Source organism: Eublepharis macularius, chromosome 10 (assembly GCF_028583425.1).
Source record: "Eublepharis macularius isolate TG4126 chromosome 10, MPM_Emac_v1.0, whole genome shotgun sequence".
Taxonomy (NCBI): Eukaryota; Metazoa; Chordata; class Lepidosauria; order Squamata; family Eublepharidae; genus Eublepharis; species Eublepharis macularius.
The window spans coordinates 50,160,415-50,177,351 of record NC_072799.1 but is presented as its reverse complement, the minus strand read 5'-3'; the positions used below and the strand labels follow the sequence as shown (position 1 = coordinate 50,177,351).

Below are 16,937 nucleotides of genomic sequence, written 5' to 3'. Positions count from 1 at the left end.
TTTACCTTTCAGAAATGTACCACTTGCCATTTGCTCTTCAATGGTTATTGTTACGGTTGGCTATGTGTTAACTAATGTGGCCTATTTTACAACAATCAGCCCTGAAGAGCTGCTAGCATCCAAAGCAGTAGCAGTGGTAAGTCATGGTGGAATATATAAGTGCATGAAGATTTTAGACAAACTGTGCAATTCTATACAGAGTTATCTGGTCTCACTCACTGATTTTAGTAGACTAGATTGGAGTACCTCCATGTCCTAATATTGCAGAATGGAGTAAGCATTTTTTATAATGGATGACATTACGCTTTAGTAGTAGCTTCCAATTTTATGAAAGCCTCAAGGGTCGCTAACTGATCAGGAGGCCTTGTTGCATCATGTGATACAAGCAGAGGACAGCTGTGGTTCCTTTCATCAGGTTACTATAAGAAATGCAGATTCAAATTTCTCTTTCTTTTTTCAGACCTTTGCTGAACGTTTAATGGGAAGTTTTTCTTTAGCGGTTCCCATTTTTGTTGCACTCTCTTGCTTTGGGTCGATGAATGGCGGTATTTTTGCTGTCTCCAGGTGAGTCAATATAGATTGATTATAGGGGAGGGTAAAGTGATGAGTCAGAATGAAGTCTGCAAATGATAGCATAGAAACACATGAAGTGGCTTTCTATAAGCCATTGGTCCATTTAGCTTAATTTTTTAATGTTCTGTCTGGCAGTGGCTTTCCAGGATCTCAGGTAGAGGAGGATTTTCCCAAACACCCAAGTCCTTTACTTGGGAGATGTAAATGTAAAGTATATGCTTTACTACTGAGCCAGAGCCCCTCCCCTGCTAAGTTCTTCAAAGAAAGTAAATCGATGACAACTTAATACTAGCATGACTATGCAGGGAATTGTACACATTTTTTTTCTCCTGGGCCTATCACATTGTTAATAATATTGAATGCAACAATGGAAAACTGAATGGAAGCTGCAGAAAAATTCATTACATTTTCTGCACAACTTCCATTTATTTTAATGGAACTTAAACAGAAGTTTCTGGTGGATTTCTGCCACAGGACTGAAGTAATGATTGCTTTGCTTAGATGAGAGGAGATAAAAATTGAAGCACTGCTTTACAATGTCTGTTTCTGAAGTCAGTCAAAGGTGGGGGTTAGGTATACATTTTAAAGGCCTGTTTCCCTGGTTTCTGAATTTGGTTTCCTACACTCTTTTCAGTTAGAGCTTCTGATGCATGTCTTAAATAGGAACAAATAGTACTGCTGCTGAGTATAACTTTTGAATGTGTTTTACATCTTTGGTGAGCAACTTCAATTCATCTTGGTAATGAGCATCTTTAAAAGCTGTCCAAATTTATTTTCCCACCAGGATGTTCTACGTTGCATCTCGTGAGGGTCACCTTCCAGAAATTCTCTCCATGATTCATGTCCGCAAGCACACTCCTCTGCCAGCTGTCATTGTTTTGGTAAATCATACAAACAAATGTCCCTGTAGAAAGCTGTGCAATATAGGCCTCCCCTGCAGGATTCTAATATAATTTAAATACTTCTTGAATCCCTGTTATTTATTTCTGTGTATGGAGAGGGGTGGGGAGTAATTATAGAAGTGATCTATTTCAGAAACTCCTCCTCTGACTCGATGTTAGTCACATTTGACTCTTTTTGGCTGGAACCTAAATCACACCTCATTACATTTTATTTGAAAGGTTGAAGGAGAATGATTATTTAAGCTCTTCTCAATGGAATGAATCTTCATGGATAGGAATGCACAGTAATAAAATTCTACATATCTGTGAACATCCTGAGGTATTCATTATGGAAGCCTTGCAGAGAAAATGCAAACAGTAACAGATAGTGAGGTATAACCAGCCTCTTCAGGGTGCAGATGCCAGGATTAAGTAGGATAATGATGATAGTTGTATTCTGAATTCTCTGAATTAGAGGTGGGCACGGACCAGAAAAAAACCTTGGTCTGTCGGTCTGGGGTCCGTTGCATTTCACAGCCCATGGCCCACAAACCTTTCATGGACCTGGCCCAGTTCACAGACTAGTTTGTCAGTCCATGGTCTGGTAGCTGCCTCACCCTCCTGGGCTGAGTAGGGACCAGGAGCTGGGGACACGGCCTGGCTGCAGCTGCCTGCACTTATCAGGCGGTGTGGTGGGGAGCTGGGCCGCGAATTGAGGATGTGGGTTGCATGCTCACCTCCTCCTTGCCCTGCAGAGCTGACCCATCACCCAGGGCTCAAGCTGCAGCTGGCTGGGTGGCATGGGTGCCTGCCTCACAGAGTGGGGTGGGGAGCAGGGGCTGCAGCTTGGCCAGGTGGCATGAGCTCGTCTGGCAGCCTCCATGGTGGTGCAGTGGAAGCTGGGTTGCAGATCAGCTGGACTACATGGCTTGTCTTCCCCCAGAGCAAGGGTGGGGAGCTGGGGCCACAGTGTGGATGGGCTATGCGCTTGCCTCCCCCACCCTGCAGAGCTGACCTGTCACGTAAGTCTCAAGCCACAGCTGGTTGGGTGGCACGGGTGCCTGCCTTGCTGAGCAGGGTGGGGACCTGGGGCCATGGCTCAGCCTGGTGGCATGAGCTCACCCAGCAGCCTCTAAGGTGGCATGGCAGGAGCCAAGTGAGCAGGGAGCCAGGGCTGCAGTATGGCTATGCAGCTCGAGCTCACCTGGACCTGGCAGCCTCCATGGGCAGTGCTGCAGGAGCCGGGCTGCAGATCAGCTAGGCTATGCAGCCCCCCCCCCCGCAGAACGAGGGTGGGGAGCCAGGGCCACGGTGCATCTGGGAGGTTTGAGCTCGCCCGGGCCCTGCAGCATCCATGGGTGGCATGACTTGCTTCAGCTGACAGGCAGGCTTCCCAACTGTCAGCTGAAAAAAGTTTAAAGTGCCTGGATTCATGACTCAATGGACTGATGGACTGCCCCAAAGTCATTACATCCATAAAAACGCACATCCCAAGACCTGCCAGTTCATGAAAGCAGAACTGGGCCAGTCTGTGTTAAATTTTGGTCTGTTTTTCAGTCCATGTCCACCTGTACTCCAAATTTGTGCCCCCTATTCTTTATAAACTGGAGAATCCAAGACTGTGTGTGCACACTTGTACACAGGGAGTGGCAAGAAAGGTAAATAACTCCCAGCTCAGTGCTCTTTCTATGTAAAAAAATGCCTGGGGGTGGGGAACAAGAGTCCTTCCTTTCTCTGTGGCAACATTTCAAGCCCATTTGGGCTTTTATTTTTAAAAAGTCATTTACCCCAGGCAGTGTGTGGCTGCAGAGAACCCAGGTTGGGTCTGGGGAAGCTGGAACCAACTTGTTAAAAACCCAAATGTTTAGTTTGGCCCTAAGTTCCACTAGAATCTATGATGTTTACTAACAAATAAGCTTGTTTCAGATTAGATCTTGTATTTCCTTTAGTTGTCTTGATGTAAAATGTCTGTAGTGAATTTCTATAGTGCAATTCAGATGTAATTTACTTGACTGCAATTCAGTGTTGTCCATTCTTTGTGTTATTCCACGCAACAAAGCCATCTTTGCCACTAGCATAATAGCAGCACAGCAAGTTCCTAAATGTCTGTAGATTAGCATTTCTCCCTGTTGTTGAAGAAACTGAAAATTCTGGATACAAATGGAACAGAAATAAAAGAACTTTGGTATCTTCAGAGAAATGAGTATATTTATGCATGGTTAAGAGGTCTGATATGATGAAAGCTGCACTCACTGTATACAGTAGTGCTCCATGGAAGATTCAATGTGTAGATGGTGCTTCCACATGCAGTCAAACTCCTTGGATTGGCTGACAGAAAAAGAGATTAAGGGATCTCTTTCTATCAATCCCTTCAACCATCTATGATAATTACTTTAAAACCAGTTTCAGGTGGGTAGCCATGCTGATTTGCAGTGGAATAGCAAGGTTCAAGTCCAGTAGCACCTTAAAGACCAAACAGATTTTCAGAGTATAAGCTTTTGAATATGAAAACTCCTTTGATTATATACTTTAAAATCACATCTCTCATGTCTCCCAAGGACTAGTGAAAATGCCATATCACCTGTTCAATTTTTGTAAACTGTAAACTTAAATATATGAGTAAAATATTATAACTAATTCCTTGTCATGGATCCTCCAAAGAACTAGCTAATGATAATTCCATTCATTTGGGGCGGGGGGGGGGATGGTTAAAGGACACTGCCTTTGTTAACTCATACATTTTTCCTAGAATTGTTTGATTGTCAAATTCAAGACAGCTGCATTCAAAATATGTGGTATTTATATAACTACTTAAGGAGTTTAGAATGTAAGCTATATCAGTTTGTGTAGTAATATTTGAGACAATAAGCACATTCATTATTTTATTTATTTCTTTTTTGGCAGCACCCTCTGACTATGATAATGCTCTTCACAAGTGATCTCTACAGTCTCTTGAATTTTCTCAGTTTCGCCAGGTGGCTTTTTATAGGATTGGCAGTTGCTGGGATGATATACCTCCGATATAAACGCCCTGATATGCCTCGTCCTTTCAAGGTAACCTCTATGATGTGATTGGTTTGCATAAATACTTTCTCTGCTATTCATAGCTCCCACTCGCCAATGAGAAAAGGATCATTTTAATGTAAAATTGATTCTTTTTATGGCAAAATTGTTTTAAAATATTAATATTATATTATAATATTTTTATATACATTAAAATAAATGGAAAACAAATAAACACAGCAAGGTTATACCTTTTCCATTAGGACTAGTCAGATTCCAGTATACACTAAATGAATCTATATCCTGAAATTTTAGTGAATAGATCTGTAAATGATATGACTGTAAGTTGTATGCTATTAATGTGTGGTCTATGACCGTAATAAAGTTTGACTGAGACTGTATACACTAAATGGTTGCTATTGGTCAATATAAGATCTGTTGGGTCTGTTCTTTCCCATAAAGACTTCTATGATTATGCTTTGTTATATGGCATGACATGTATGCAGCTATTTTTCTGTATGAGGCAACAGGTTCTTTGCCAACAATGGCAAAAGCATACATGGTGTTTTCCAAAAATGGTCAGCAATTAACCTATTTTTAAAAACATACTACTTTAGATACCAATAAGCTTAATGTCACATTGTACCCTCTAATATCTCATCTTTCAAAGCCATATTTCACCAAATAATAAGTTATAATAAAATGATTAATTATATTCACATTTAGTATCAAAATATCAATATCAAGATTCAGACAGTTTCTGTGTAAGGCCTCAAGTTAAGAACAAATCATTAATCTTTGCATTTGTTGTACACAAGCAACAAAGCCTCTCTTATTCAGTGTTGTTGGGGTAAGAGGAAAAGGATGTGTAAGTGAAGATCCTTGAGACCCATTCTGTGAAAAATACAAATGTGGCATCATATAAATATGAGTGAGGAAAAGGAAAACCCCTGCAAAGGGCTGCTTCATAGAAAATGTGGTGGAACTATTTGGTAGTAATCAAGACCAAAGGATTATGTTGATGGGAAAATTCAGAGGGCAACATGATGGCCAAACCAAAAGTGACAATGGTAATTTTGTATGTGTCATGCCCTCCATTAAATACTATGAAAACAGCATAAGGAGAAAACCTATACCCCTGCCTTGGTCCCAATCTGAATGGAACCTACACACACCTGTTATTTTAGAAAAACCAAAAAGCCAGGACTACTATCCACAGAACTCCCACCATCACAAATGGTTTGATCTTTAATACTTACAACATTATAGTACTTAGGAAAACATTTTTGAAACTAACTTGGCTAAAATATGGTGGGCATACATTGGAAGTCTGTTTTTATATACCCTGACTGTGATTTCAGTCCATGAGAGCAATATCTACCTTTCTGGATTGAGCATGCCCCTCTATAAGCTACTTTTTAAAAACTTGGGCAATGTGTCTTTACATTATTCAATATGCAACAATTATCTTTCCTGGATACATTATGCAGGATTGGATCAAAAGAATTCTCCTATTTACTATGGGAGTCTGTTAGAGGATGAGTCTCACTTAGCAGAAGACGGTCACCCAGCGTATAGCAGGAAATGCTCAGATTACATACCTTTTAGCGTGCCATGAGTTAAAAAAGAACTTCAGGAAAAAAGGTGTCCGTTCATTAATCAATGATTTCTATTGATTTTAATTTAGCTTACTTGACTGCAAGGGTGTGTTTCGGATCACAGCTGGGGGCAAGCACACCAAGTAGAACAAAGCTGAATAGAAGATCACATGTACTCAAGGAATTAGTGAAATCCTAAGCAGGAGTTCACTGTTAGGATTTCACTGTAAAACAGCTAAATAATACCTAGAGACACTGTAGCCAGTATTGAGTTAGTAACATCAAAAGATTTCTCCTTAATGGAGAGGCATAAAGAAAGACACTTAACAGCTTTAGCTTTCGATCTCAATTTGTTGCCCCCCCCCCCATTTTAAATATGGCTAAGACAATGTTATCAGTTCTGATGACAGACATACAATTTTCCAATAACAGAATGATCACACAATGCTGTTGGGCATACTTATGCATGGCTTTTAATCCTACCAGATCATGTCCCCTATAAAACTTCCTAGTTTTATAGCTTTGAAATGTAGACAGCAACCGAAGCATTTTGCTCCATTGCACAAGAGATTTCAGTGGGCAATAACCCGTCGCTACCTTTGCTTCAGTTTCTCCTGTCTTTAAATCGAGCAGAGAACTAGGAAAGAGACCATGCTAGAAAATTCACCTCTAAGTTTCACACTTTAAAGGATGTGTGGCAGGGCAGTGTTTGTTTGAGTGGGTAACTAAACAGCTGCTACTATGGTTCCTGCAGAAAAGTGCATTTAATTTCCTTTCTTTAGTTTCTTGCATTTGAAGAGTTTGTCCTGAATACCTGTATATTCTGCAGTACTATAGAGAGCCACTGAGTTTTCTTCAAATTACATTTCATGGAACATTAAGTACTGGTATCATTCGATAGCCAAGGTCAGTGCTATTGCAATAATGTTTTTGATGTGTGTTCCAGGTGCCGCTCTTTATTCCTGCTCTGTTTTCCTTCACCTGCCTCTTCATGGTTGCACTGTCACTTTATGCTGACCCTGTCAATACGGGCATTGGCTTTGCAATAACACTGACTGGTGTCCCTGCTTACTACCTCTTTATCATATGGGACAAGAAGCCAAGGTGGTTTAGGAGACTCTTGGGTAAGTGAACATTGATAGAAGATCATTCTCTGTTTTGTTTCTTTCCAGGAGCCTGGCAGTTAGTCTTGAAAGCAGTGTTGTTTTAAAATTGTTCTCACCACTTTATGATTACTGCAGTAAAACCTCTCCATTTTATTTTTATGCATTAGCTGTTTTGTCTCTTAAAAAATCCCAAATGATTAAGAAATTAGCCATGTATCAATCAAAATCATCTTTCAGAAATCTGAACAAAAGCATTTTTATCTTATTTATTCTTCCCTGAATATAATATGTTTTTATCCACAGTTCTCAAGGCATCTTATAATGCAGAGAACAATTTAAAACAATGTCAAAAGATAAAATAATCTGTATCAATAAAAACTAACCAGTTAAGTAAAAATGTTAACAATTTTATTTTATTTTGAAATTTTATTTTTGCTCTATTTATACCCCATCTTTCTTCCCATGGGGGGCATTTTCCTTCTCTACTCCAGTTTATCCTCACAACAACCCTGTGAGGTGGATTAGGCTACGAGGGCCCAAAGTCACCCAATGAACTTCCATGGCAGAGTAGAAATTTGAACATAGGCCCACCAGACCTAGTCCAACACTCAAACCACTATGCAAGTTGCTAAAATAGCGACAACACTGGTCTTAGCAGCCAGTGCTGGCTCTAGCAGCCACCCCCCTCCTCCTGGGGATAACTTAGTAAGCGGGTGGACAAGTGTGAGAGCAGGTGGTCCTTGAAGGACCTTGGGGCCAAAAGCTGTTAAAACATATTGTGCAGGGAGAAGGAGGAACCAGTGTAGAAACTAAAAAGCAAGGAGCACAAAGAGGTGAGCAAATACAGATACAACCTTAAGTGTATGTAACTGCCATTTGTAATCACTTGGGATTAGAGAATAATTTACCAGGTAGCAAATGTTTCTGATTAGCAATTTTTCTTCTTAGTCTGATCTCTCTCTCTCTCTCTCTCTCATTCTGAAAAGCAACAGTGAAACTTTTTTCCCACAAGCGCTGGTATAAATAAAAAGATATTAAAATGAAAATGCACAATGCATTCTGTAAGAATCATTCGTGCCATTGAAACCGATGTCTGTAGCAATTTATTTCTCTCCATCTCGGAAAAGACAGCAGAGAAGATCTCATCTTTTGTTTGGTTGTCAAGATTTCCAAAGGCTTGGATCATAGTTTCATGAATCTGTGCGGCCACAGGATGCCAGTATTGAACCATTTTACTGAAGCAAAACAGAAAATGCTCCCATCAACATGGTTATTGGGCAGACCTGTTTTCTGTTGGCTCATGACAATGCAGTTGATTCTTCTAACCCTGTGGGGAGAAAAAAGCAGTGGTTTCTCAGCCAGGAGAGAAGCCAAATATCTGTAAATAACACAGACATGCATAGGATGCTTAAATAATATTCACAGGTTTTCCTTAGTGGGTTTAACAGCTTGTTCATTTTTCTGTTATGATTCTAGTAGCAACAAGATTATGCCAATGCACTATAGGAGACTTTTTTGACCTTTAGATGTCCATTGAAGACCTTTTAAAGCTTTTGGTACCTCAGACTCCCTGTAGTTTGTAGATTTCTATTGGCAATATTTGGGTTGGAGGAATTGTTCTTGTTGCTGTTCTCAGTTTTATTATTATTACTGTGTTTGAATTTGACTGTGAACTGCCTTGGGAGATGAACTGGCAGAGAAGTGGAATAGAAATGTTTTAAATAAATGCACATATAAAAAAGAGTCTGCTACTGGTAACTCATAGCTGTAAGTGACTTGACAGCACATAACACACACTGGTAACTCTAGTTAAGAAGGGATGAAAAAAGAAATAGTAGCACTAAAAATCCCCCAAACTAAAAAAAAAAAAGTACTAAAATAATATAATGCAAGATGCCCAACAGCATTTGACTAGGGATGCTGAAAAAGTTATTTTTGCTGGTTAGGGGGTAGATTTTTTGATTATCACATTGATGAACAGTTATGGCTGTTCCACAGATTGCTTCACTGTGTTCCTTACTATCCACACAGTACAGTGCAATTGGCTTCTCACGCATGCCTGTTCTCACACAGCCAGATTGAATACTACCCCCATCCTTGCTGATAATTACTCCCCTGAACAGGCAATGATAATTAAATCAGTCACAAATAGGGTTGCTGGGTCTCCTTACTCTCCTGGCAGAAGGTGGGAGACCTGGCACTCACCTTTGTTGTAGTGCTCTCTCACAAACAAAGCATGTGCAGCTGCATGATGACATCACTTCCAGGAAGTGATGTCTTTGCACAGGGCATTCCAGGAAGTGATGTCATTGCCCCTAAGAACACTCCCACGCTCCTTAGTGGGCCAATTTCAGCCTGTTTGGGGCCAAGTTGGGCCCATTTGGGGCCTAAACTGGCCCACTGTAAAGTGTAGGATCTCTCTAGGGCTCTCCTGGCAGCACTCCTGTGCTCAACAGTGGGCTGAATTGGACCCATTTGGGGCCAAAATCGGCCTGCTGCAGAGTACAGGAGCACTGCCAGGGCAGCTGAATATTGTTGGGCAGGGCCCTGGAGTGCTCCTGCACTTTGCTGTAGGCTGGTTTTGGTCCCAAACAGACCCAATTTGGCCCACTGCAGCACACAGGAGCACTGCTGGAAGAGCCCTGGAGAGCTCCTGAGCATCTCAGCAGGCCAATTTAGGCCCCCAATAGGCTTGATTCTGCCCCTTTGGGGCTCAAATTGGTGTACTGTGCCACCCAGGAAAGTGCTGTGCCACCAGGGAGCATGCCCCAGGAGGCGTGTTCCCCAGCCTTTTCCCCTTGTCAGCCAGGTAAGCAGTGGCAGGGTGGAGGGTAGGAGCGGGGGATCCCTCCCTTCCAGCCGGGGACTGATAACTCTAGTCACCAATCATGTAATTAGTGGTAAATAAATGCTGTGTTAATATAGTCCCACCCTTCAGTGGTTGTCTAAGTAATCCCTAGTGAAGCTAATGACTGCCAATCAGTTTGAATCAGCAGTGTTTTTGTGCGTGCACAGTTTTGCAAAAACCCAGCGCAGACTTGTTTGGTAGACATTCACAGCTGTTCAGCATGAGCCAAACAAGTTGTATGATTGGTTCATGTTTTATCGACTCTTGCAAATGTAACATGTTTGACTGTTGAACAAACTTGTGGGGAAATTGACAATTACTGTCCTTAGTTATAACCAGAGTCCATATGTTTTCCACAAGAAGACTTAGGTAACAATACTTAAGTGTGCTAGTGAATTTGTATTTGCTTTGAAATGTGATCCTGAACCTCATACTCCAATATCCTCAAAAGAAAAAAACCCTGATAAGAACGGTTATTTGTAATAGTTCGGCTTAGAGCCTGAATGACATGCTTTGATAGATATCTATTTAGCATTCATGTCTAAGTTATTGCATATTTTAAATTATTGCATGCAATTATTTGCTTTTCTATTGCTTAAAGGCCTAAGAACGACTATATTTCTCCTACGGTCTCCTATATCTTCTCTTTTACAGACTGGATAACTTCATCACTACAAATAATCCTGGAAGTTGTTCCTGAAGAGGAGAAGCAGATATCCTGATCTCCCACAGCTTTGGAAAAAGAACAAGAGTTGAACAGGCACCCAGTTTGTTCATCCGTCAAGTAAAAGAGCTTTCTCACCTTTCCTAGGAAGCTTGGGGAAGCTACATGAGCACCAATTTTAAATTGATTTCTGATAATGAGCTACAGATGGAACTGTTTTATGGTGTCAAACATTTTTATGAGGGTTTATCTGCTACTATAGACATAGTGACAACAGTCTTGGCAGAAGAAACTACAAGAACTTTGTGGAACAAACTGTGTTTTCTCTGTTAATGAGAATACAGTCAATGTGACATGAAATTTCCTTTACAATATTGCATCATATGGGGAAAGCTGGTTTTCACATTGATGATTTTTATTATAGTGCAAATGAACATTTGTTTTAAAAATGTTCAAAATAACTAGAAATAATAGAAGTAATGGTATTTATAATCTACGTATTGGGTGTTAGAGGCTGGTGGAAATGAATCTTTCTCATATCTCTCCAGCAGCTACCTGCTAGCCTCAAAAAATGATGCTAAAGGTGGTAGCTCCTTTGTGGGGAAAATATGCATGGCAAAGTGAGGAAAAAATGTCCGTCTTGGCTTCTTCCATCAGAGAGGCCCACTAGAAGAATAGGTGAGAGGGATAATTTGACATCTTCCCCTCTTTCAGCGCAGCAGCTTGTGTTGTATGGCTTTTCATTCACATTGGTCTCTAAGTCCTTGATACTGTCTTTATAAAGCTCACTGATGGCTGCTAGGGAAAGAGGGAGGCAGGAAATAATCTGTTCCACCTTTCCTCTTATTCTGGGCTGTTTCCACACTACTCACCTTCATCCTGAATGCTGCAGAACGTTGTGAAAAAACGCGGAAGATAGTGTTTTCTCGTGCGAGTTTTGCGCAATGTCGTGCAAAACTTGTGCAAGAAGACGCTATCTTCTGCAGTTTTTTCACGACATTCTGCAGCATTCCAGATGAAGGCAAGCAGTGTGGAAACAGCTCTGGTGCTGCTTAGATCCCAATCCTACATTATATATATATGGATGGTGGTACCTTGTAGCACTTCAGTGAGTGAAAAAACGCAGGAGTGATGGAGATTATTTTCTCCAGTCTGTGACCTTGCCCTAATATCACTTGTCCTTTCAGTGTTTTGAAGATGATTAGGGTGCCAAATCTGGTTGTGATGACTGTTACCTTTGACCCATTTTTCTACACCAGCAGTCCTGAGACAGTCAGTCCCATGAGCACAAAACCTAATTCTGTGTTGCAGCAGTATTTCGTCTTGATACTACAAATGTATTGGAAAATACAGCAGCTAATAAAATTAGATCAGAAGAGGAATAGACTATCTGTTAAAAAGTGTAGTAATGCATCATCATAACTTGAGTGGTGCTATGTTCTTTATAAGTGAAGTATCTAAGAATCCATTTTCATTATGGGTGAGTAAATCTCAAGTCTAGAGTTTGTCTCCCTCCAGTTACTTCAAGTTAATAAATACAGTGATAGAAGACTACCATATGTCCTAAACTGACAGGTCAAGTTTTAACACCCCTTATGAAATGTTGATAAAAGATATGCCATTAGTCCAGTGTGCTCTGATAATGTATGCTAAATCAACACGCTCATTTTAAAAGAATGAAGGCAATTCTTATGGTGTTATTGAGCTTTATGCTATATGTTTGTACTCTTTTACTATGATAACTGGATGTAACATACAATTATTTTTCATTCTAAATCCAATTTAAGAAAACATCTGTAGAACTTCAGTTTCCGAGTTAAGTAGTTAGAGGGTATAGATATTGAAATCTTAAAAGTTAAGAAATATGCTTTCAAATAGTACAAAGCATTGGATTCTTCTTCTAGTTTCCTCGCCATCTTATAGTCACCCGTTCCTTTTGAATATGCTTTCTTTTTGACCCTGGATGTTTAGTGGAAACTAGCAACTTTGTTTTCACATATGGTAATCTTACTTGAAACTGGCAGTTAATCAAGTTGACCTTACTTATGCTGAGAGCATACTGCTCTTTTTTCTTCTAGTATTCAAGAATCTCTGATATTTTACAATTTGAAGCATAAAACTCTTAAATATTACTTTTTACTAGGATTAGACCCTTGCAGGATCTATTGACTTAGAGAAATTGTGTCATCGTATAAGGTGAAATAATAGTGTGGTTTTGGAACACACATACGCACAAGGAACTTATTATTTTAAGTAATAAATCGATTACATGAGTATTTACAACTATAATCATACAAAGCTGTTTTAGTGGGGTACTCTTCATGTTGCAATGCAGGGAGAATGGCTTGCAAAGAAATATAATTGCACAAACCCTGAAGAACAAACAATGCACAACAAATCCTTGAACTGGAATACTGATGGACGGAAGATTGGAATTCTAGATGCATGACTCATACTCAGCGAGGGGTCATATAGCAGTAAAGCAAGGGTACAAGGATTGGAAAGCAGGATAAGGAGCAGGAATCTTTTCCATGCCAGCCCCACCCCTGCCTTAGAGGTTAACTCAGCCTTGATTTTTTCCAATTGGTCCTACTTCCAACCACAGAGCATGCTTGGAAAAAGGAAGGCGTGGGAGAGGGGAAGATGGGACAAAAGTGGCAGGGAAAGGGTAAACTTCTCCCTATCTTTCCTGCTACTCCTCCACTTAAAATTTCTCTCTGTTTTAGGTAGAACAATATCCTGCTACTTAGAGTCTCTCAGGTTAAAAATGTTTGGAAAAACCTTTCTCTGTGTGAGATTCTGAAGAACAGACTAGAAATGTCTGTATGGCAGACTAGAAAATACTGAGGTTATTAGGACAAATGATCTGACATGGCCTAATGCAGTGAGTGAGAGTCATTCCACACAAAACATCTTACATGGGGATGCTCAAATGACTTACTTTCTGTGTGGTCTTATATTCACGTGTACCCTGTCTGCCTTGAAGTACATGTGTATCCACAATGGGAGAACAAGTGTAAAATCTTTCAGCTGAGCTCCCTGTGTAAGATGTCTCATGTCGAGAGACTTTCAGGGTCTGGCATCTGAAAAAACTACAAATTCTGTCCTAATCTGGTACTGTGTAAAAGCCATACAAACAATTTGTTTTGAAAATAACTGGGATGAACAAATCCCCTGTAATTCTGAATGGAGTAGTATAAAAACTGGACATGAGAACAGTGTAATACATGTATATTAATAATATACTTGGGTATAGAAAGAGTAAACTGTTGATCAGTTTATGCTTTAACCGTATTAAAAGTTTACAGTTGTGTAGGTTTAGAGCACTTGTTTATGGAGTATGAGTGAATTTTAAATTTAAAACAGATTGGTTACATACTCTTCAAGGATCCTGAAGGACTCACTGCTATTAGTGTTCTAGTTCATTTTCAGAATAATGTGCTTTATCTTCACAGGCTTATAAACATGTGTAAAATTGTTTTTAATAATTGAGAGGTTTTCGATAACTATTGGAGCAATCCTAAGCAGGTCTACTCAGAAATAAATCAATTTGTTCTGTGGTGCTTACTCCCAGAAAAGTGTTCTTAGGATTGAGTCTGAGCTTATTGAACTAATATCCTTGCAAGTAGTATGTTTAGAAGCAAAGGAAGGGGAAACAGAAAAAAGTAAGGGCAGGGGAAAGAAGTAATGAAAAGGGCAAAAGCGATGAGCAGAGTAAGTGCAATACCGCACTGATTTACACTTTTGTCTGACAATCTTTTCATCTGACAGTCACAATTCTTATACAAAGACTTCTGTGTAAACGAGCTAAATGTTCTGAAATAGGTCCATATGCTCTAATCTATGAGCCAAAACCACCAATAAAGCAGTGGCATAGCTTCAATTCATTTCAATACCATTACTGCAAAAATTGTGTAAATGTAGAAATGCTGGATGTATTCTAGGATATGGTTGTTCCTTGACCATTAAGCTTTGTTGACAAGCAATCTCTGTGAATTTCAGTGGCCGTTGCATAGGAATTGTACATTACTGATCATACAGAATGGGTTAGACACTGTGATTTCCTCGTGCTAAGTGACAGGCTTTATCAGACAAAAGGAATTTCCCTCCAACTGAGGTATTTTACCTTAAAACTCCGTAACTGTTAACTTTGCTGGCAAGTTTTAATGCCCCTATACTTGACAACCTGACATTGGTACTTTTGCTTAATGAGAGGCAGGCAAAACTGGTTTTCTGCAAGTAATATTTATTGGGAATTAAATACTGATAATCAGGCACAATATGTCAAGTCACTACAATGAGATTTCCATTTAAAGGACAAAACTGACCAATTTTGTAAATGAAAGTCTCTTAGTAACTAAGGTAATTTCTGAGCATTAAACTGGATTCTTGGACATTAATGTAACACCTTAATTAATCTGAGTCTTATCATTAACACTGTAATTAATGCATCTGAAAATAATTTGGCATTTGTTTAAAATAAAGCAGCCAGTTGTCAAAATGGAATTTTCTGCAAAACAAGCAGAAGTCTTCTCTTAATAATATTGTATGAATTTTCCTCTTTTCATTCTGATTTTTAAAAAATATCCTCTTAGTTGGAAAGTTAGTTTTTGCACCCACTGAGATCTATTAGAGTGGGAGGGGGAGAAGGGCTGTGGTAGATAATAAGGATCTACTTTCAGGCATTATGTAGTCTAATATGATCCAAAATAGACTATAGCAAGCCTTGCCAGTAGAAAGTTTTAGAATGCAATCCCAATAACACTTTCCTAAGAGTAAGCCCCGTTTAATAAAATGGGATATACTTTCAAATAGAGCTACTTAGGATTGCTCTCTGGGTTACCTAATTATGATATCAAACTGAATCTGGGCATAGGTACAGAGCAGCAAGTTCTATGGTGGATTAGAGCATAAAAGCCAGTTTGGTGTAGAGCCAGTTTAGTGTAGTGGTTAGGAGTGGCAAGACTCTAATCTGGAAAACCGGGTTTGATTCTCCACTCCTCTGCTTGAAGCTAGCTGGGTGACCTTAGATTTGTCACAGCTCTCTCAGAGCTCTCTCAGCCCCACCCACCTCACAGGGTGAGGATAATAATAACATACTTTGTAAACTGCTCTGTGGGCATTAAGTTGTCTTGAAGGACAGTATGTTGTTAGTATTATTAAAACTCCAGCTAAAACACTCTTTTTAATGTATTGGGGAAACAAAATCCCCAATGAAAATAGAATGCTTATAAAAAAATCAAACTGTCAGTATCAAAATGTGATGTTTTAATATGTGCTGTGGCCAAGTGGCATGTTTCATTCTGTGCCTGGAAAAGGTGCTGTAGGAAAAAATTTTTAAGTTTTTGTGGGCATGGAAATTATAGCCAAAAAATGTAGTCAGGATGAATCAACTTGTTACTGTGGCATTGTTTTAATAGAAACACTCGAGGGACATCTTTACAATAAAAACAAATGTTTCAGTTGACTGACATTGGCCTTATTTGTGCTTCTTAACTTCTCCTTAAGAATCTCAGCAGCCTTTTATTGCTCCATTCAATCCTCTTCAGCAAGGCTACATCAAGTAGCAGTCTCTACTCCACCATGCACAGCCTCTCCAAACTAGTTAGCGACATTGCTAGCATGGCAACTTTTATTTGTAGAGGCTTCTGGCAATAAGGGGCTAGGAAGCGGAAACAGGTGCCTGGCATAACAGTGGCCAGTTAAGTCTCCTCATTTCCCCAATAGCTTCTACATGAGAACAAAATGCATGTAACATGTTGGTTGGCCTATAATTCCAAGATAAAAGTGATTGGGCTATGTAGAGTGCCTCATGCTGCCTGGCTAATGAGGGAGGAGGGGGTAGAAAGGACAGGCTATTCAAAGATGTTACCAGCTGTTCTACCCAGTGTGGGAGTAGCTGGTTGTTTTGACACTATGCAGGAACGTTGGGGGCTTTCCAACACTGGCCAAAGAACAAACCTTTTTCACCTGCTTCACACTGTCATGGTGCAATTAATTGGGTCCTCGATAAAGATTGTCAGGACAGGATTAGTGTGTTAGGCACTACAATTCAATCTACATCAGCAAGCCCCTGCCCTGATGTTATCTAAGGTCACCCATCCAGATGCTGCAAGCTCACTTGCAAGGACGGGCTCTCTCAGTGTTGGGCATCAGCACCTGAGCTTGCATGCTGACCTGCGTAGAGGAAAGGGGTTGGTCTCTAAGGGTCTGTCAGCACTGCTTTGTGTGTAGGCAAGGAGAAGAAAGGAACAGTTGGCATGG

The 16,937-nt window shown here is 40.0% G+C and overlaps 1 protein-coding gene across 1 annotated transcript in view; it reads left to right on the top strand.

Annotated features, from left to right (window-relative positions):
- The window catches only part of SLC7A11 (solute carrier family 7 member 11), a 92,911-nt gene extending 76,699 nt beyond the window's left edge, over nucleotides 1-16,212 (top strand). Inside the window, exons 7-12 of the mRNA XM_054990179.1 lie at nucleotides 13-136; nucleotides 461-564; nucleotides 1,358-1,454; nucleotides 4,359-4,508; nucleotides 7,002-7,179; nucleotides 10,664-16,212. Of these exons, the coding sequence (XP_054846154.1) occupies nucleotides 13-136; nucleotides 461-564; nucleotides 1,358-1,454; nucleotides 4,359-4,508; nucleotides 7,002-7,179; nucleotides 10,664-10,731 (721 nt within the window). The 3' untranslated portion in view covers nucleotides 10,732-16,212. The remainder of the gene's footprint in view (nucleotides 1-12; nucleotides 137-460; nucleotides 565-1,357; nucleotides 1,455-4,358; nucleotides 4,509-7,001; nucleotides 7,180-10,663) is intronic.
- The last annotated feature ends 725 nt before the right edge of the window (nucleotides 16,213-16,937 follow it).